The sequence below is a fragment of the Piliocolobus tephrosceles genome, chromosome 6 (genome assembly GCF_002776525.5).
Source record: "Piliocolobus tephrosceles isolate RC106 chromosome 6, ASM277652v3, whole genome shotgun sequence".
Lineage (NCBI taxonomy): Eukaryota > Metazoa > Chordata > Mammalia > Primates > Cercopithecidae > Piliocolobus > Piliocolobus tephrosceles.
Window position 1 is genome coordinate 6,423,128 of NC_045439.1, and position 20,752 is coordinate 6,443,879.

Here is a 20,752-nt window from a genome sequence, read left to right on the forward strand (position 1 = left end):
TGTGTGTTGGGGCGGGGGCGTGTGTGTTGGGGTGGGGGCATGTGTATTGGGGTGGGTGTGTGTGTGTTGGGGGCTGGTGTGTGTGTAGGGGCGGGTGTGTGTGTGTTGGGGGCATGTGTGGGGACGGGGTGTGTGTTGGGGGTGTATGTGTTGGGGGCAGGTGTGTGTGTAGGGGGGAGACTGCCCTGTCTGCAGCCAGTGTTTGCCTTCCCCTTTCCTTTTTCTTTTTCTTCTTCTTCTTCTTTTTTTTTTTTTTTTTTTTTTAGACGGAGTCTTGCTCTGCGCCCAGACTGGAGTGCAGTGGGGCGATCTCAGCTCACCGAAACCTCTGCCTCCCGGGTTCAGGCCATTCTCCTGCCTCAGACTCCCGAGCAGCTGGGTACAGGCCCCCGCAGCCACACCCAGCTAATTTTGTGTGTTTTTAGTAGAGACGGGGTTTCACCCTGTTAGCCAGGATGGTCTTGATCTCCTGACCTCGTGATCCGCCTGCCCGCCTTGGCCTCTCAAAGTGCTGGGATTACAGGCGTGAGCCACCGTGCCCGGCCTTCCTTCTTTTTTAAGCAGTCTGTTAGAATGGCTTGGATCTCGAGATGGGTAACATTTTTCCTTTTGATTTTTGTTCCCCACTCTATCTTTTCAGTGTTTATCAGATAAAGTCCTGCTGACACCTCATGGCCCTGTCCTTAGGTGGCGTCTTACCTGACCTCCGAGGGCTCTGGAGCTACTGCGGGAGAATGACCCTGTCGGTATTTTTGAGGCTGCGTTGAGTGCGGCCCCCGTGGTAAGCTCTGGCGCTCAGGGAGACGCACGCGGCATCACCGGAGCATTTCACGCTCCCGAATCCACTGGCGGCCACCCCGGGGCCTCAGGCAGGGCAGGGAGAGAGTGCTCTGTCCTTCTACTATTCAACACTGTGCCCCTGGTCCTGAGGGTAGGGAGCCTCCTGCCCACTAGGTCCCTATGGGGGCCGGGGTCCTCACACAGCTCCTGACAGTGAAGGGCAGCCTCCCTCACTCCCCCGGGCGCGCTCCCCCAACTCCCCCAGACAGGCTCCCCCCACTCTCCCGGGCAGGCTCTGCGATTCCCCTCTGGGGCAGCCTCCCCCCGCCCCACTTCGGGGGGCCTCCTCCGTCCCGCAGCGTCCCCCCATTACGCCAGGCAGCCTCCCCCTACTCTTTGAGGCAGTCTCCCCCAATTCCCCCAGGCAGCCTGAAAAGCTCCCCAAACAGCAGCTCTGTTTGCCCCCACTTAGCAGGGCCGCCTGCGGGGCACCCCCAAACACTAGGAGGAAGTCCCTCCCGTGGCTCCCTTTGGAGGAGCCTTGGGGAACCTGGCCAGCCAGCCAGGAAGCGAGGCAGGCACAGTTCAGATCAGAGCTCAGAGGACCCAGGTCCTGAGTTCGGAGCGGAGAGGCGCCCACAGCAGCAGCACCAGGCGGCGCAGGCGGCGGCACCGCACGTCCGCGGCCGCCCGGTGGAACCAGTTACTGAGAGCAGCGCAGTGGCGCCTTACTCCACCCTGCTTGCTGCACCGACTACTTGAAATGCGGGTTTTATTATCAGGTGTAGTGAGGCCCATAAATCAGGGGATGCTGCCCTTGAAAAGATGGTTTGCTACAGTTCCCAAGAGCAGGGGCAGCACCACACAGCGCGGGTCGGGGACACACGGGAGAGCGCTGGGGTCTGCTGGAGTCAGGGGGGAGGAGAGGGAAACGTGAGCAACAGCCTTTATTGGGGTTTCTGTGGGAAGAAACAGTCAAGGCAGGGTGAGCAGGCTTTGGACTGGCTGGTTTGAGTAATTTCAGGGCTCTGGAACAGAGGAGCTGTCCGGAGTTGTCTGGTACCTGACCCTGGTGTGATCAGGGCAGGAAAATATTGGCCCTGAGTGTGAGAGACAGAGGAGGTGGTGGGCTGTGGGCTCTGGGGTGGCCATTGGCATCTGAGAAGGAATCTCTAGTGCTGGGAGGGGCAGCCTCTCTAGGGTCAGCTAGGCCCCAGGACGTCAAAGCATCAGACACAGAAAATAAAAATGTTGCTGTGGGTAGCAGTGATTTATTTTTTATTACCACCCACCATTGCAGTATAAGGAGATAGCATATGCGGGTTATCCATTCTTCGTTTTGTTGTTGTTGTTGTTGGACATTGGAGTTACCTCCAGCTTTGGCTTTTACCAGTAAAGCTGCCAGGATTATTCTCACACATAGATTTGGTGGCCACACATGTTCACTACTGTTGGTATAGGCCCTGGCATGCGCAGCTTTCATAGATATTACTGGAGAGTTTTTCAAAGTGAGGAAGCCAAATTGTAATGTTGTTGGCACCCTTAAGCCTTTCGGTCTGAAGACTCATGCCTGCCTTCTGTCATTCATTCAGCAAATCATTATTATTTTATTATTATTATTAGTTTTTGAGACGGAGTTTCGCTCTTGTTGCCCAGGCTGGAGTGCAATGGGGCCATCTTGGCTCACTGCAACATCTGCCTCCCAGGTACAGGTGATTCTCCTGCCTCAGTCTCCTGAGTAGGTGGGATTACAGGTGCCCAGCACCACGCCCAGCTAATTTTTTGTATTTTTAGTAGAGACAGGGTTTCACTGTGTTGGCCAGGCTGGTTTTGAACTCCTGGCCTCAAGCAATCCACCCACCTCGGTCTCCCAATGTGCTAGGATTACAGGGATTAGCCACTGCGCCTGGTCCAGCAAATCATTATTAAGAGCAACTCCTTTGCCAGAAAATGCTCTAGGCATTGGTGATACCAGCAGTGATCCCCAGAAAACAGGGCATTCTAGAGGAGCCCTATTATAATAGACAAGGACAGCTGGGCGCAGGGGCTCAAACCTGGAATCCCAGCACTTTGGGAGGTCGAGGCAGGAAGAGTGCTTGAGCCAGGAGTTCCAGACCAGCCTGGGGAACATGGAGGCTGAAGCCATCCTCCTACATTGCACCTGGGACTACAGGCACAAGCCACCACACCTGGCTCATTTTTGTATTTTTTGTGAAGACTGGGTTTTGCCATGTTGCCCAGGCTGGTCTCAAACCCTTGGGTTCAAGTTAATCTGCCCACCTCAGCCTTCCAAAGTGTTGGGATTACAGGCATGAGCCACCTCGCTGGGCCACAAAATCTGGTCTCTACAAAAAAAAAAAAAAAAAAAAAAAAAAAACCCAAAAGAACAAAAATAAACTGGGTATGGTGGGCGCACCTATAGTCCCAGCTCCTCAGGAGGCTGAGGTAGGAGGATCACCTGAGCCCGGCAGGCAGAGGTTGCAGTGGGCTGAGACTGCACCACTGCACTTCAGCCTGGATGACACAGTAAGATCCTATTTCAAAAAAGTAATAATAAAGTAAACAAGTAAATAAGTACATGCTATAATAATTTACTTCCCATAGGGATAACCCCTAATTACATATAATTATAGTTACAATTTCAGTAAGATGACTTCTATGAAGGAAACAAGACTGAGTGAGGACCAACGTTGCCTCTCCTCCATCCTTTCCTAGAATTCCATCTGGCTATGAGGCCGCTTGGATCCTGAAACTGTCCTCGTATCTCGATTCCTCCATGGGCTCCATTTCAATAGAGGGGTGTGGTTTTTATTTTTTCATTTTTATTTTATTTTTTTGAGATGGAGTTTGGCTCTTGTCGCCCAGGCTGGAGTGCAGTGGTGCAATCTCAGTTCACTGCAACCTCTGCCTCCTGGGTTCAAGCAATTCTCCTGCCTCAGCCTCGACTAGCTGGGATTACAGGCGTGCGCCAACACGCCTGGCTAATTTTCATATTTTCAGTAGAGACAGGGTTTCATCATGTTGGCCAGGCTGCTTTCGAAGTCCTGACTTCAGATGATCCATCCGCCTCGGCATTCCGAAGTGCTGGGATTACAGGCGTGAGCCACCTCATCCGGCTCGGGTGTGGTTTTTAAACAAGCACTTTTTAAATGTCTATCTCTAGTTTAGTCTTGGGAGCACTGCTCCCACTCCTCCATCGGGTCTGCTTTCCTCAACATCTGTTTGTCAGGCTCTGCTCCTTACGTCCGTTGCCCCTTTCATGCTGTGTGTGCCGTCTCTGGGTCATGGGCTGGCTGACTCCTTGCCGGCTCCTGGGAGGTGTGGGAGGGCAGTGTGGAATGTCTTCTGGCCTGTTTTCTGCACACACAGGGCCGTGGAGGCCTTTCTGCAGGGGGCAGCCAACACTGTGGTTGAGGCTTTTGGGTGGAGGCCCACCCTGCTCCTGGCAAAGCACTCTGGCTGGGGATTTACAATTGGGGCCCTCTTGAGAGGTAACCAACACCCCACCCCTGCTGCTGCCTTGCCCAGGGGAAATGGGGGTGTGGAGGGAGACCAAGGGGCCACTGAAGAGTAGCTGGCCACGGCAGCCTTCCTCTCAGTTTCCAGTCCACAAGAGTCCCTGCTTTCCAATGCTGTGTGTGTGTGCGTGCGTGTGTGTGTGTGTGTGTACACTCCCAAACTTTATATTTAAAATAAACTGTATTTTGGCCGAGTGGGGTGGCTCATGCCTGTAATCCCAGTACTTTGGGAGGCCAAGGTGGATAGATTCCTTAATTCCAGGGGTTCAAGACCAGCCTGGTGATCTGCCTGCCTCGACTTCCCAAAGTGTTGGGATTACAGGCGTGAGCCACTGCACCTGGCCTAATAAACTTCATTTTATTTTATTTTATTTTTTAATTTTTTTTGAGATGCAGTCTTGCTCTGTCGCCTAGGCTGGAGTACAATGGTGCAATCTCAGCTCACTGCAACCTCTGCCTCCTGGGTTCAAGCAATTCTCCTGCCTCAGCCTCCTGAGTAGCTGGGATTACAGGTGCCCGCCACCACACCCAGCTAATTTTTGTATTTTTAGTACAGATGGGGTTTCACTATGTTGGCCAGGCTGGTCTTGAACTCCTGAGCTCAGGTGATCCGCCCTCCTCGGCCTCCCAAAGTGCTGGGATTACAGGCGTAAGCCACCGCGCCCAGCCATAAACTTTATTTTTAAGAACAACTTTATATTTACAGAAAAACTGATGATAGTTTAGAAAGTTCACCTATATGCCACACCCAGTGTCCTTTATTTTAATATGATAATAGGGTGCGTTTGTTGCTTTTGATGGACCAATATTGATACACTATGATTAACGATGGTCCAGCTTTACTAGGCTTTCCTTGGTTTTACCTAATGTCCTTTTTCTGCTCCAGGATCCCATTCAAGACACCACATTACAAATGAAAATGTACTTTCTGTCATTTCTGGGACCAGGGACAGGTTGGGGAGGCAACACCGTGAAGCTGGGTTTCTGGCTCCCCAGGGACTTGGGGAGCACTTGGCAAGGGCATCAGATTGGATTTCATGCATCCTGTGTGTCTGTTCCACTCCCAGGTCTCCTTCAGTGTGTCCTCTGACTCATCCCCTCTCTGGCATCGGTTTCCTCATCTGGAAAATGAGGGCCTGGGTGAATTTCCTCTGGATAGGCGGTGGCCTGGGGCAGAGGGAACTGGCAGGCTTGGTGTTGTCCTGAGGGTGGAGCTGGGGCTCAGGGCGGTAGGTCTCACGGAGTTCAACACAGGGGCGAAGGCTCTGATTTTGGAAGCTTTTTAACTCAAAGGTCAGGGGCCAGAGTCCTGCCCCAGCCTTGCTGTTAATTCCTCTGTGCCTCAGGCAAGGCGCTCCTCATCTCTGGGCCTCAGTCTCCTGATCTGGAAAGTGATGGCTGGTGGGATGGCTTCTGAGGGCCCTTCTGGCTGGGAACAGAGCAGCTGCCCTGGAGCAATGAGTCTTCTCCCAAGGGTGCAAACTGGGCCGGGGGGCCTGCTGAGTGCGGCAAGGGGTGATGGCCATGATGGCACTGTGGGTAATCCTGCTGATGGAAAATCCGGCCTCTGTGCCCACCTTTCCCATGGCTATTTCAGGGGATGGTGGCTGGCGGTCGCAGGACACCCATGCCCTCCTTCTTGGCCCATTCCGGGCTGCCTTTGGCCCTGAGTTAAAGGAGGCCTGCCAAGTGTGCCAAACCCTGGGCCATGGACTTCCACGGGATGCACAGAAGCGCGCCCTCACTATGTGCGAGCCTGTGGCAGCTCTGGCTGCTGTGTCAGTCAGCTCCCAGGCAGCTGCCAGCGGAGGCCAGGCTCTGGCCCACAGGCACAGCAGGTCTACCCTCCAAAGATCCAAAGGAGTGAGAGAAGGAACAGAGGCATCACTGAGAAGGTGAAGATGAGGGGCCCTGTGCCCTCACCCCCCAAAAACCAGACTTTCCATTTGAGAACATTCAGGTTCTTGTTTCCAAGCCTTTGCATCTGTTGTTCGCTCTACCATCAATGCCTTTCCCTTTTCTAGTTGTTTAACTCCTACCCACCCCTCAAGGCCCAAGGCAAAAGTCCCTTCTACTGGATCCTAGCTGCTTCAGGGCCTACCTGTGGCATGGCACGTATCACCCTGAATCGTAACAGCCACTTCTGTACCTGTGTCCCCATCCAGACCTCAAGTTCCCTGAAGGCAGGAGTGGGTCTGACTCACCCTGTGAGGTTGCTGCATGCGCATTAACTCCCCTTTGCATTATTGGTTAAACGGGCGGGTGGAGGAAGGGAGGATTGCTGCACGAACCTTTCCTAAGCGCCTGTTTACTGGCGCATCCATTCCACGCCGATCCTCCCCAGTCCCTCTATCCTGCCAGCGACTGCTCCGTGGGGCAAGGGCGCCGGGAGCCACAGGGGGGTGCCCGAGAGCGGGTCGGGGCTGCGGAGAGAACTGGGCCGGGGGAGGGTGGGGGGGGAAAACCCGACGGCTGCCTGCGGGTGAGCGGGGCGCGCAGAGCCGGTGGGCGGCCGCGACGGCAGCAGTGGCCCCCGCGCATCGAGGAACCCAGGGACTCGCGCAGATCGCGCGCGGCCACCTTGGTCCTGCCAGGGAGCTTTATTTCCAACCGAGGCAGCTGAGGTTCCCAAAACCCCAGCGACCCGTCGGGGTCTGGAGGGCGCCGGGCCCGGCCGCCCAGCCCAGCCAGAGGTGCCCCGCCCCAAGCGTGGCGCACCTGGCCCCGCCCCCGCCCCGCCCTAATCAGAGTCGATTCCGCGCCGCGGCTGCCGGGACAGGTGCAGCAGAGCCGAGCCGGCCGCGCTCCGAACGGCGCCTCCCGCCCCACCATGGGCAACAGCGCGAGTCGCAGCGACTTCGAGTGGGTCTACACCGACCAGCCGCACACGCAGCGGCGCAAGGAGATACTGGGTGAGCGCGGCGCGGGGCTCCCGCCGGGTGGTGACCACTCCGTTGGCCTGTCTGGAGTCGCATCGGGGAGTCGAGCCTAGATGGGCCGCTCCAGCTCTGGCCCAAATGCCGGCGGGCGCTCCGCCATTGCTGCTCCCCTCCCCTGGTTCCCTGGCCGGCTCCCCGAGGGTCCCCCACCCTGGCCGGCTGTGAAACTCCCCGGGACCTGAGGATTCCGAGGACCCGAGTACGGGTCCGTGCGCCAGGGAGCGCGTCTCAATTGCTCCTCGCGGGTCGCGGGATACGAGCCACTCCCGGCCGGGGCCGGGGCGGGGGCCGGGGCGCAGGAACGGCCCGGGGACGCGCTACGAGGCGCACGCGCTCCCTGGCTCCGAGGCAGCTTGCGCCCTGCGGCGCCTCCACCCGCAGTCACTGGGTGTCTGCTGCGCTCAGAGCCCCTGGGTCCCGCGGCCACGGGCGCCCCAGCCTGGAGTTCAGGGCGGATGATCGCCAGGAAGGGAGCAAACGCGAATGAGAGGCGCGCGTTTTTCTTTGAAAAAAAGCAAAGATTGTACTAAGGAATCCGTCTATTCTGGCATGTCGCTTATTACGTGGCGGCTGTTTTCCTTGTCGCTTCGTGTCCTCTGCGAGGAGGGCATCTTTACCCACTCGGAGTCACTCTAGTTCATGTCAGAGGCCCCATCCAGCCCACAAGCAAGGTGGCCGCAGTGAGTCGTCCTTGGCCAGGGCTTACGGGATCAAAGGGTCAGCGTCTGGAGAGTGACTTTGGCCAGATGCCACCAAATCGCCGCAGGCTGAGACAGGCCTGCCCCTCCCGCTCCCACGCGGGAGGCACCCCTGCCTAAGTCAGCACCGCGCGTTGGCACACCTTGTAATCTTCAGTCAGATCGGGGAAACAATACTATTTCATTGTGGCTTTAATTTGCACTTATTTTATGGATGGTTTCACAGTTTAATTGGGTGTTTTATTTTATTTATTTATTTATTTAGAGACAGAGTCTCCCGATCTCGGCTCACTACGACCTCCGCCTCCCAGGTTCAAGCGATTCTCCTGCCTTAGCCTCCCGAGTAGCCGGGATTACAGGTGTGTGCCACCACAACCGGCTAATTTTTGTATTTTTAGTAGAGATGGGGTTTCACCATGTTGGCCAGGCTGGTCTCGAACTCCTGACCTTAAGTGATCCACCCACCTCTGCCTCCCAAAGTGTTGGGATTACAGGCATGAGCCACTGTGCCCAGCCAACTTTTTCTTTCTTCCTCTTTTTTTAATCCCATGGCAGCATACTGAGAAACCATCACTTTTAAATGTTTGAAACCCAAGATATATTGGGTGGCTAGCCTGTGACTGCATCCCGAGGTAGCTGGGGCCTCAGGAGCTGGAAGCCTCTGTGTGGGTTTGTGACTGCTGTGGTTTCTCCTGGGAGGTGAGCTGCAGCCCAGCATCGTCTGGTCCCAGCAGCGGTAGCTGCCTCCCCTATGCTGTGGAGCTCCTGAGGAGGGCAGGGAGGAACCTTGGTTCCTGCTCATGATGTAAACAGGGCAGGTGTCCTGGCTACTGCCCCTCACCAGGTCTGAGGTGGGGCTGAGGTTGAAGCAGGGGCCTCCTTGGCCCTGTTTGCGTGTCCGTCTCCTCCCCTGGTTGTCCCCAGCTTCCCCTCACAGGACTCATTGGCTATCTGGCCCCATGTGGAAAAGGCAAGAGGCACATGGCAGCCAGTATCCTGGTCCCTAGGAACTCATATCCATAGGATAGGAGCTGGGCCTACCCAGGGCCACCTGGAGGGACCCAGACGCTCTGGGCTGTGGCCTCACTTTCCCAATCTGCAAAACGGGCAGTCGTCCTACCAGGCAGAGTAGGTGTGAGGACGAGATGAGACCTCAGCTGGGAAGGTGCCCGGGACGGTACCTTGGCCTCCAGGACATGGGGAAGGAGCTCTCTCTAAACAGGGAAGCCACAGGCCCTGGAACCAATCCAGGAGGCTTTCTGGAGTGGGTGACTAGGAAGGTTGAAAGACTTAGGGAGAGGCACCTGGGGCCAGGGCGTGGGGATCACAAGTCCTCAGGGCCGGCTCTCCAGCTTGACCCACGCTCCTTTTCCTGCGGGGAGGAAGCAGGGGCTTCCTTTCCAGCTAATAAACTTGGAACGTGCCATTCCCTCCCTCCCGGGCACTGGCACAAGCTGTTTCCCGGGTGAATGTCCCTCCTCCCTGCTCTGCCAGGGTCTCTCTTGGTTAGCTTTGCTTGCTTAGTTCAGTCCCGCCTCCTGCAGAAAGCCCTCCACTGCTCCCAGGCCTGGCCCAGCTGGATGGAGACCCCTCTGGGTTCCCCTCCATGGCTACAAGCCCTCTGGGCTCTGGGCTCTTTGGGGGCACAGTTCAGGAGCTTGGATGTGGAGCTGAACTCCTGGCAAGGACCCTGACCCCCACTCAGTAGCCACAGGTGAGTTTGTAAACAGAGGAAGGCGTTGAGGCCTGGGCAAATTAAAAGGGGTTAATAAATCATACCTTCCTACTGGGGCTGTTGTGCAGATTAAATGAGGTGATACGTAAAGTGCTTATTCCCGGACTCTATGAGTATCAGCTGCGATAATAGTTAATGTCTCAGAGATAGACCTGGCAAGGCCTGTCGTTTCCCTAAGGACAGGGAATACTCTGCTTCCCCCATGCCTGTGCTATTCCCAGTCCTCGGAGAAACGCTGTGTAACTGCCAGCATCTCTTTATAGAAGAGGCAGGAGTGAGGCTCAGAGAGGGGAAGCAACTTGCCTGGGAACACACGGGCCAGGCTGGTGCTCAGGCAGCCTCCTGCCCCACCCAGTTGGCTCCTGCAGCCTATGCCAAGCTCCTGGGTGCCCAGGGATGTTCAATAAAGATCATAATCTCAGAGTCAGAATCCAGGAAGTCCTTGCAAAGAGCTGGCTCCAGGAGCTCTGGGGTTGGGGCCAAAGTCCGTCTCCAGCTCCTGCCTGGGAGGGAGACATGCTCCCCAGGACATAACTTCCTAAGAAAGTGGAGTCTCCTAGGCCAGGGCTGAGGCTCCCTGGCCTGAAAGGGCACGACCGGAGCCAGCAAAACTGGTCCCATCAGAGATCCAGCCAGGCGTGGCTGGTGGAGTAAAAGGCAAGCTCTGGGTTTGTTTGTTTTTTTTTTTGAAAATGAATAGCTTTGTAATTTTGTTTGTTTTTAAATTATGAAAGCACGGCACACATGGTAATACAAAAATTCAAATAAAGAAAAACAAAAGAGGAAAACCCGGAAGCGAGACTGCTGGCCGTTGCTAGATTATTTGTTTCAGAAAGGCCGGGACTGGGGCTCTGTCAGTGGTAACTGGTAAAATCCAGAACCAAACTGCCAGAGCCATGAGAGGAACTTGGGGCTCCATCTCCCAGCCACGGAGCTGCACGGCTGCGGGGCAGCCCCATCTCTGTAATGTACAGAGGCCTGGCTGCTCCCAGACCTTCAGTATATATTTGTCACTGGAAATGAAAGGCAGGTTTAGTGAGCGGCCAGTGAGAAGGTGGGCACTTTCCACAACTGCCAGATCCAATTAGGTCCCAGGGTGCCTTCCACAATGGACAGGGTCAGGAAGCTGTGGGTAGGTGGCTTCCCGGAGCATTAGGCCAGGGCTAGGGAGGAAGAAGTTTAGGAAGGAGGGGATGGATTAGGAGGACTTTGCTGCCTTTGTGAGGAGAGGCTTGTCCCAGGTCGGGTTACTCAGCCGTGGATGGGTGGGGGAAAGGCCACGTTGTATGGAAGCATTTCCTGCTGCGGCCACCAGGTGACACTGTCAACCCTGAGCAGCTTTGTGGTGGATCAGGGAGCTGGGAAGCAGGTGGCGGCTGAGGTGGAATGTTGGTGCAATGACAGGCAGTGACAAGGGGCACCTCCCACGTGGCCAGTGACTGTCATGCGATGGCATTTGGCCTCCCTGGGAAGGTGGTAGAACAGGTCTCCCTAGATGTTGCCAGAGCCAGGGCTTGGGGGCTCAGAGGGGTCCAGTGTGGAGGTGGCGAGAGGCCCCTTTGCTTTTGGGAGCCCTGCTGGGGACAAGACAAAAGTGACTTTATTGCCAGCCAGTCAGGAGGGGCAGGGGTGGAGTGGCCTGCGGCTGAGAGGAGGAGACTGACATGGGGTGGGCCCTGTCTCTGCCACTCTTGGAGGCAAGGACACAGCAGCTTCTCTGGCAGGGGACTGTTTCTGATGCAGTCCCTCTGCTCAGTGGCTCAGCGGATTTGTCAGGAGAATTTCTGGGCAAAAGCTGTAACTCATCAGAGTCGCACCAGGGTGATGCAACTGTCGTGCGGGTGCAGGGGCCTTTGGGCTGGCCTCCCCTCAGCAGGCCCTACCTCTGACTCTGCCCTCTGGAATTTTATGAGCGAGCCTGCTAACTGATATAAGTGTGCAGATCTACTAGTGCCAGACATTTCCCACCTTGGCACCTGCTGCCCCTTCTTCCCCATGGGCCCCTAGGGAAGACCCCATCTCCATGTGCTCACAGCCATAGAGGCTGTCAGAGCAGACACCTTACAGATGGAGACTGAGGAGACAGGTCCAGAGAGGGACAGGGGCTTGCCCAAGGGCACACAGGAGTCTGATTGAGCCTGATCCATGATTTTTTTTTTTTTTTTTTTTTTTGAGACGTTTTGTTGCCAGGCTGGAGTCCAGTGGTGGGATCTTGGCTCACCACAACCTCTGCCTCTTAGGTTCAAGCAATTTTCCTGCCTCAGCCTTCCAAGTAGCTGGGACTACAGGCGCACGCTACCTTGTCCAGCTAATTTTTGTATTTTTAGTAGGGATGGGGTTTTGCCATGTTGGCCAGGCTGGTCTTGAACTCCTGACCTCAGGTGATCTGCCCGTCTTGGCCTCCCAAAGTGCTGGGATTACAGGTGTGAGCCACTGCACCCAGCCCTGATCCAGGATTTTCTCTGGGTGCTTTGTGGCAGTGTAGCCAAGCACTGCATCACTGCTGATGGAGTCCGAGTCCCTATCAGGGCCCTGCTCAGCACTGTGCAGGCCTGGAGTCGGGGGTCCTGAGTTCAGGTCTTGGCTCTTTCAGCCTTGCTGCACCTTCATGGGCCCTTCTTTGCACCTCCCTGGACCTCAGACCCTTCATTTCTGTGTCCTGCCTGGACAGGGTGACCTCTAGCAACAGCTGTCGTTCATGGCCACCTGCCCAGAAGCCTCGTGCCTCACCTGGGGCCACTGCTGGAAACTGTCTGTGTGGGTCTGTGTATCTTGGTTCCAGGTGGCTGTGCACGTCGGGTTCTGTGCTACCCCACGGAGCAGAGAGCCCTCAAGGCACATGTGTCACCCAGCTACTCCTGCCATCCAGGCTGGAGGTCTGGGAGGGCAGAGTCCCTCCTGAGGTCAGTTGAGTGCCCACAGCAGGACAGAGCTCCCCGGCTGGGCCAGGTTTGGGTGTCTAGCTAGGAATTGCAGGTCTGCAGTTCCTCGCGGGGCTGCCAGGGAGCTGTGTTTCTCCCTGTCCTTCTCTGCCTTGGGCTTTCCCCCTCTCTTGTGACCCGGAGAAGATGGAGCCCAAGGCCATGGAACCCACTGACTCCCACTCCCCAGTCCCACCCATTCTCCCTGTCCCCCTTTCCTTGAGCCCCTGGAAGAGGCCCCGAATTGGTCAGTGTTCTCCAGAGAGACAGAACTGATAGACCTATTTATCTATGTATGTATGTGTGTATCTGTCTCTCTCTCTCATCTATTATCTATCATCCATCCATCCATCCATCCATCCATCCATCCATCCATCCATCCATCCATCCATCTATCTATCCACCCATCCATCCATCTATCTATCTATCTAATCTATCTATTTTTGCCATTACTGTCACCCAGGCTGGAGCGCAGTGGTGTAATCATGGCTTACGGCAGCCTCGAACTCCTGGGCTCAAGCGATCTTCCCACCTCAGCCTCCCAAGTAACTGGGACCACAGGCACACACCACCACACCTGGCTAATTTTTAAACTTTTTGCATAATAAGGTCTTGGTCTTGCTGTATTGCCCACTCATCCTGACCTCCTGGGCTCAAGCAAACCTCCTGCCTCAGCCTCCCAAAGTGCTGGGATTACAGTGTAAGCCACCATGCCTGCATCGATCGATCTATCATCTATCTATCTACCTACCTACCTACCTATCTACCTATCATCTATCCATTCAAAGAGGGGATTTATTAGGGGAATTGGCTCCTGTGATTGTGGAGGCTGTAAAGTCCCATGACAGACTGTCTGCGAGCTGGAGACCTGGGGATGGCAGTAGGGGTAGCATGGTTCAGTCTGAGTCTGAGGGCCTCAGAACCAGGGAACTCGATGGTGGAACCCTCAGTATGGTACTGAAGGCCTGAAAGCAGAGGGAGGGTAGGGGGTGCTGGGGTGGTTCCTGGAGTCCTAATATCGGAGGACTGGAGACGCATGTGTTGCAGCTCCAAGGGGGGGAAGCAGGGGGAGAAGGAGAGAGGGAGGGGAGGAGAGAGGGAGGGAAAGACAGGAGGGAGACCCTTGCCTCTGCCTTTTTGTTCTATCGGGGTCCCAGCTGACTGGATGGTGCTGGCCCACACTGTGGGCGGGCCTTCCCCACTCAGTCCACTTACCCTCTGCCAGTCTGGAAACATCTTGACAGACACACCCAGAAATAACACTCATAGCTCTCGAGGAGTTCCTGAGTCCCCTTGGCACTCAGCTCTGGCGCCCCTCGCCTTCTCCATGACGCCCACCCTGGCATCTCCTTCCCGTCCTGCTGTCCTCTGGTGCCTTCCTGTTGCCCTCCCTGCCCGATGCCCTCCACGGACCCATCCTCGCCACCTCATCGCACCCTCGCCTTGCCCCGGGCTGCACCAGAACGGCTCCTGCTGAGACACCATGACCTGGCTAAGTCCAGGGACGCCTGCCCTCTCTTCTTGTCCCTGAACCTCTGTGACCCCTAGCAGCTGACCACTTCCAAGCTCTGGCTTCACTTACTACCCCATCCTGACCGCACCCAGGGTGACCTCAGCCACAGCCCTCTCCTGCACATCCAATTTGCATGGCGTGGTCCCGAGTGTTCCTGGCATGTCCCCATTCCCACTCCCCCAGGGACCTGGGCGCTCTGGAGCTGAAGATGGTAGATCTTTGCAATCTTTGCAAAGAGCGTGGGTTGTTTTCTTCTGGCAAGGAGTTAGTCAACTGACCTTCTTGGGTGGGTGCAGAGTAGACCCACTCCTAAGACAAGGCTTCTGGGGGGCCCACTGGAGGCTGGGGTATTCAGTGAGGCCTCTCTGCCTCAGTGGGTTGGGACTCCCAGGGTACGCCGCCTCTGGAACTCCTTGGTGCAAAGCTCCAGGAGCTACTGTTTCCAGAACTGTCACGGGGCTCCGGCTCTAGCAAAGCTTCTCTGGGCCCCGGGCCTTTGGCAGGAGCCCCTGGACCAGCAGCATGGGCGTCTCGGGCCCCCTGAGTGCCATTCTCTGCTCGTTCAGCTCCTTGGGGGTCCCTCAGCCCCGCGCTGCAGTCCAGCAGGTGCCTGCAGGCAGGTGAGGTGACCTGGGGCTCCCTGCATGTTTCCTCCTTGAGTCACGCCCTGTGCTGCCCGTGCTCAGCTACCTCGTGCACTGCCCAGTTTTTAGTTACTTCCAGTTGGCGGCTCCCGGGCCTGTAAGCTTTGGGCCTGCTCTTGTGAAAACAAGCCAGGGCCAGGTCATTGCCCCAAGACCAGCTTTTGCTCTCAGAGCACCTTTAATGACAACAGCACCAGCTCGTGCCTACTGAGCGCTGGCACCCCCAGGACTCAGACTATCGTGCTGGCCTCCCCACAGCCTGATGGACATAGAGGAAGAGCATCCCCATTTCCCAGATGGGAAGACATAGGCTGGTGGGGCCCCTGCTGTTGGCCAGGTGATGGCTGGGGATGGGCCCCGAGGCTTGTCGGGACCTGCCTGCACTAGGCCTCCTGCCAGATGCGCCAAGTTCGAAACAGCCCAGAGTTCACGCAGAGGGGACTTAGGGGCATGCTTGTTGGATGGGCCAGCCCAGTGGCTGTTTCTGGGCTCCCAGCGGCTCTGGAGGCCCCAGCACACCCATGGGAGGCAGGACCAGCCCATAACTGGGGCTGGGTGAGGGGCTGGCAGGGTGGGTACTGGTGTCCTTTTGTGTGCAGGTTTCTCCTCTCTCTGGTGGTCCAAAGTGGAGCCCCTGAAGGAAGGCTGGGGCTTGGAGGGGCAGCTGAGTCCTAGGAGGTGCTGAGGAAAGCAGGAAGGGCACGGGGCTCCCTGAAGGTGGGCTGCACAGGGCGTGGGGAGGGACCCCGAGGCCGCACCACACAGGGAGAACTTAGTATCTTTGTTTAGCAGATGGGCAAAGTGAGGCCCACTCTCCAAGGTCTGGGCTGCCAGGCTCTGTTGTGGCTCTCGCTTCTGAAGGGTGCAGGAGTGGCTGATGCTTGTCTGCACCCACGAGCTGGAGACCTGGGCTGGCCGTCCCCAGAGCTGCTTGCTTGTGGCTCACCTGGCACAGGTGTGGCCTGCCCCTCCCTCTTGCCCCAAGGCTAGGCCTCCTTCCAAGGGGAAGCAGCAGCTGGTTGCCTGTGGAACGGGGACTGGGAGCGGGGCCGGGGTTAGGGTGGGAGTGGGGCTGGAGCTGGCTGGCCCCCAGGTAGGTTGGCTACTGCCCTGGGGGCAGGGGCGTCCCTGGGTAGGAGGGAGGCAGTGGGCAGTGGCGCCCTTGGACCTGCGGTCTCAGCCTACATCCAGGCACACAAAGGGGACTTCGCATGCGACTCCTTAGCCCTGGGCCTGGGCCAGAGCCTTCCTGAGTGGGAGCTGCCGGTAGGTCCTCCTTGCTTTGCCTGGCAGGAGACATTGCTTCCCTGCCTGGGACCACTTTGCTGTGGGCGCTGGGCCCCGACCTCTGGGCTGAGGCCCCCAGTGTGCCTGAACACACAGGCAGCACTGAGGCATGGCCTCTGAATCGTCCCCGCTGGCCTGGACCTACTAGGTGGGAACAAGCTGGGACGAGGCCTGGCTCAGGGAGCAGCAGGGCCTGTCTGCCAGCGAGGGCTGTATGTGCCTCTGCTGGAGTCCTGCCTTCTGAGTCTGGCGGGATGAGGCTCGGTCGGGGGAGGGGGGCAGCAGGCCCTCGAGGGACAGGGCCTGTGTGCAGGGGCAAAGGGACCAGCGAGGTTTGCTGGCCACTCCTGCCTTCTCACCCCTCGGCCACTGCAGTGGGAAGGAGCGTGCGGAGGAGGGTGGGGTGCAGCCCCACTGAGCGGGGCCTCACACCTCCCTGTCTTCCTTGCAGCCAAGTACCCGGCCATCAAGGCCCTGATGCGGCCCGACCCGCGCCTCAAGTGGGCAGTGCTGGCGCTGGTGCTGATGCAGCTGCTGGCCTGCTGGCTGGTGCGCGGGCTGGCCTGGCGCTGGCTGCTCTTCTGGGCCTACGCCTTTGGAGGCTGTGTGAACCACTCGCTGACGCTGGCCATCCACGACATCTCGCACAATGCGGCCTTTGGCACGGGCTGCGCAGCGCGCAACCGCTGGCTGGCCGTGTTTGCCAATTTGCCTGTAGGTGTGCCCTATGCCGCCTCCTTCAAGAAGTACCACGTGGACCACCACCGTTACCTGGGCGGTGATGGGCTGGACGTGGATGTGCCCACGCGCCTGGAGGGCTGGTTCTTCTGCACGCCCGCCCGCAAGCTGCTCTGGCTGGTGCTGCAGCCCTTCTTCTACTCGCTGCGGCCGCTCTGCGTCCACCCCAAGGCCGTGACCCGCATGGAGGTGCTCAACACGCTGGTGCAGCTGGCGGCCGATGTGGCCATCTTTGCCCTCTGGGGGCTCAAGCCCATGGTCTACCTGCTGGCCAGCTCCCTCCTGGGCCTGGGCCTGCACCCCATCTCGGGCCACTTCGTGGCCGAGCACTACATGTTCCTCAAGGGCCACGAGACCTACTCCTACTATGGGCCCCTCAACTGGATCACCTTCAACGTGGGCTACCACGTGGAGCACCACGACTTCCCCAGCATCCCGGGCTACAGCCTGCCCCTGGTATGTGGCTGGGGCGGCAGGGCTGTGGCAGGGCAGGACTGCATGGCCATCTGAGGAGGTGGAGGCCCTGGAAGGGCCTTGGGTCATACCCAGCAGCCTCTCCCTTTTTGTGCTGGTCATGGCATGGCCACTTGAACTTGTCCCCAGGGCAGGAGGAAAGGCCACACAACACAGGCGAGTCCTCTGCTGGAGGCTGAAGCCAATTCAGGGAAGTAGGGTCTGAGAGGCATTTCACAGTTCAGGCTGCCTGAAGCCGCCATGATACTGACGGGGTGTCGTCCATGAAGCGGGGCGCATAGCAACACTGCATGGGGAGCACCACCCTTCCCCTCTGCAGGCTCTTTCCCTGCCCATTCCTTGTCATTGCCCTGTGACCCTCCAGGGGCCAGAGAGGACAGGGTGGGCCTTGCTCTTTGCAGCCCAAGGGGCTTGGCCAGAGCTGATGGGGAGTGGAAGTCCCAGGTATGGGCACCTCTGCCTCGGGAGACCAAGAGCTGGAGAATTTCTGAATGAGAAAGGAGGAAGGGGAAGGGGGAGGAGGCGCCATCCCTCAGCCATTGCCAGCCTGCGCCTTGGTAGCCTCTGGCTGCCTGGAAAGAGCTGGAGTGACCTGTGGGCAAAGGGGGCGGGAGGAGGTGGCACTGGGGAGGTGTTCGAGCGCCTGAGTGCGCGCCTCTGTGTGCACCGGGGTGTGCCTGCGTCTGTGTGAGCATGTCTGCCCTGCGATGGTGGTTGGATGCCTGCCCCCGTGTGCAGGTATTGGCATGTGCGCTTGAGCGTGCGCGCCCGTCTCTGTGTGTGGTTATGTGTGAGCGCTTACCGGGGTGTGCAGGTGTTTGTGCACACGTCCCTGTATGTCTGTGCACCCTGGCTTGTGAGACTCTGGAATCCCTCAGACTGAATTCCAAGCCTGGGCCATAGCCTGTGCCCTCCATTCCGGCTGGCAGTACAAAGGCGGTGCTCTGCACCAGGGATCATCTCACTTGAACCTCACCACAGCCCAGGAAGCAGCTGCCTCCTCATCCATTGTCCCTGCTGTATACATAAGAAGGCAGAGGTGCAGGGGGAGAGGTGCCCGCCTCAGGAGGTGACAGGGTGCAGAGGGGAGAGGTGCCTGCCTCAGGAGGTGACGGGGCGGAGGGGAGAGGTGCCCGCCTCAGGAGGTGATGAGGCGCAGGGAAAGAGGTGCCTACCTCAGGAGGTGACAGGGTGCAGAGGGGAGAGGTGCCCATCTCAGGAGGTGGCAGAGCGAGAACCCGGACCCAAGTTGGCACGAGTGCCTGCTGTTAGCCACGAGCCTTTACCTCTCCTGAGCAAAGTGAGAGGCTCTGGGTACCTGGTGCTGGCCCTGCCTCCTGTGGCCCTGCTGCCCTGGCTTTGCGGCCGGGCTCCCTGCGTCCTGACAGCATCCTTAGGAGGTGACGGGGCGCAGAAGGGGCAGGAAGGGCATCCCTGTGGTGGAAGCTGGGCCAAGGCTACATGCTGTTGAGCAATGGGGCGGCATGGTGGTGGTGCAATTGCGGGCGCTGAAGCTGGGAGCACTTCCTGGAGGAGGCGGGTGGGGGTGTGTGTGTAGAACAAAGGCTGGAGGGGACAGCAGGTGCTCAAGAGGCCCTTGGAATGTGACAAGCAGTGAGGCTGGCTGAGGCCGAGGTTGGCGGGTCACAGGGCTGAGATGCATGGGTGTGACACTGTGGCTTGGCAGGACTCAGGTGGGCACTCAGCACTGTGCAGGCACTGCGGGGAGAACCCCCCCGGGGGCCCACCACCCCAGCAGTGGGGTCTGCCAGATCAGAAGGTGGGGTGGGGCCAAGTGGAGTGGGGCAATGAATTCTGCAACTACCACTTGGGGCAGGGCACTCCGAGCCGAGCCTGTGGGTGCCTCTGCCATAGCGTCCTGGGCTCAGCTAAGGCCACCAGGCCCTCCAGCAGCCAGCACCAGCCTTCTGGGCACCCAGGGAGTGGTGGGTGGCAGGGAGGGCCAGAAGGGTGGCCTTGTGTTTGGCTGAGCTGGACATGGACACCCCAGAGGCGACAATGTGTGTGCATTATGTACACCCGTGTGTGTGTGTGTGTGCACGGAAACGTGTCTGTACGTGAGTATGTGTGTGCATGCCCGCCATGTGTGCGCGGGTGTCTGAGTGTGCTCACGGGTGCGGCCCCGAGGAGAAGCAGCCCCTCAGCCCCGCCCTCCTCTCTACAGGTACGGAAGATGGCGCCCGAGTACTATGACCACCTGCCGCAGCACCACTCGTGGGTGAAGGTGCTCTGGGATTTTGTGTTTGAGGACTCCCTAGGGCCCTACGCCAGGGTGAAGCGGGTGTACAGGCTGGCAAAGGACGGCCTGTGAGCCTGGGCTGCCTCCTGGTGGCGGTCATCGTCCCCCACCGGCCCCTTGGCCTCACGCCCCAGCACTGAGGGGCTGCATTTCCTTCCTGTACCCTGGACTGCTGCCCTTGTCGCCGAGGAGTGTCCTGGGCAGAGACACCTGGCGATAGCAGTGTGGGCTTCAGGGCTCCAGCTGCACGTGGAGTTGCCCTGGACCTTCAGCGTGGCCCTCCCGGTCTGGGCCTCACCGGGTGAGACCTGGCCCTGCCCCACCGTGACCTGCGTGCTCTGAGCCCACGGTCCCCACGGAGCTGACTTCTCTGGGGTGCCTGTGCCCTACATTAAACCCAGCCTTTGTTTCACAGCCCGTGGACTGTGCTCTGAGGAGTGGTCTGGGCTTGAGCCTGGCCATAGGGAATGGGGCGCGAGGCCGCCCCAATGGCTGGAGCTTGAGGCCTGAGTGCCGCTTCCTCCAGGCCAGGCCCAGGTCCTGCCGTGCACTCCTGGCTCTTTGTGGGCTGCTAGCTGCTGCTGGGCAGTGCTCCCTGAGGGCCTGCCACTGTGGTGTGCACACGCACTGAGGTGTGGACAGCAGAAAGCTCACTTTGGTCATCTGTGTGGCCCAGAATCCCCTCCTAGCAGCCCGGGGACCCCACTGCTCCCTTGCCTGGCTAAGCCCTGCAGAGGCTGGCTCCCCCACCCCCTGAGCCCACACCACCTGCCTCGCCCACACCCCTCGGGCCTGCTCACCTCCTGCGCTCCCTATCCCCTCCTGCAGCGGTGAGCACCCCTGAGCCCAGAGAGGGTCTGTACCCCACACCAGCCTGGAAAAGGGGTTGGGCTGGGGTGGGTCCTGATGTCCCAGAGGTGGGCAGGCGGCAGGAGGGGTCCCTGGGTGAGGCCCTCCCTGCCAGAGAGGGATGGAGTGGGCCCAGCCCTGCAGCTCCCACCACAGCCCTGGGGAAAGGCAGCGTCAGCCTCCACGACTTAGGAAGGGAGACTGAAGCTATAGTCAGGGCTTGAAGGCCTCTCCATGAGTGGGGTGCCAGGGGCTGTCCCTGCTGACCTGGGAGATACAGGCCTCCCCCTATACCTGGGAGTGGCCCCCCATGGTGCTGGGCTCCCGTGTCCCTGAGTGGGCAGCTTGCTGAGTGGCGCAGGGAAGGGGCCTGAGCCCAGGACTTGTTCTGCGAAG

The 20,752-nt window shown here is 58.4% G+C and overlaps 1 protein-coding gene across 1 annotated transcript; it reads left to right on the top strand.

Annotated features, from left to right (window-relative positions):
• The first annotated feature begins 7,025 nt into the window (after positions 1-7,025).
• DEGS2 (delta 4-desaturase, sphingolipid 2) lies at positions 7,026-19,924 on the top strand. The gene is made up of 3 exons (XM_026455296.1): positions 7,026-7,210; positions 16,487-17,229; positions 19,433-19,924. Exons 1-3 carry the CDS (start codon positions 7,129-7,131, stop codon positions 19,577-19,579), a joined length of 972 nt encoding a protein of 323 aa, XP_026311081.1. The 5' UTR covers positions 7,026-7,128; the 3' UTR covers positions 19,580-19,924.
• Positions 19,925-20,752: the final 828 nt, after the last annotated feature.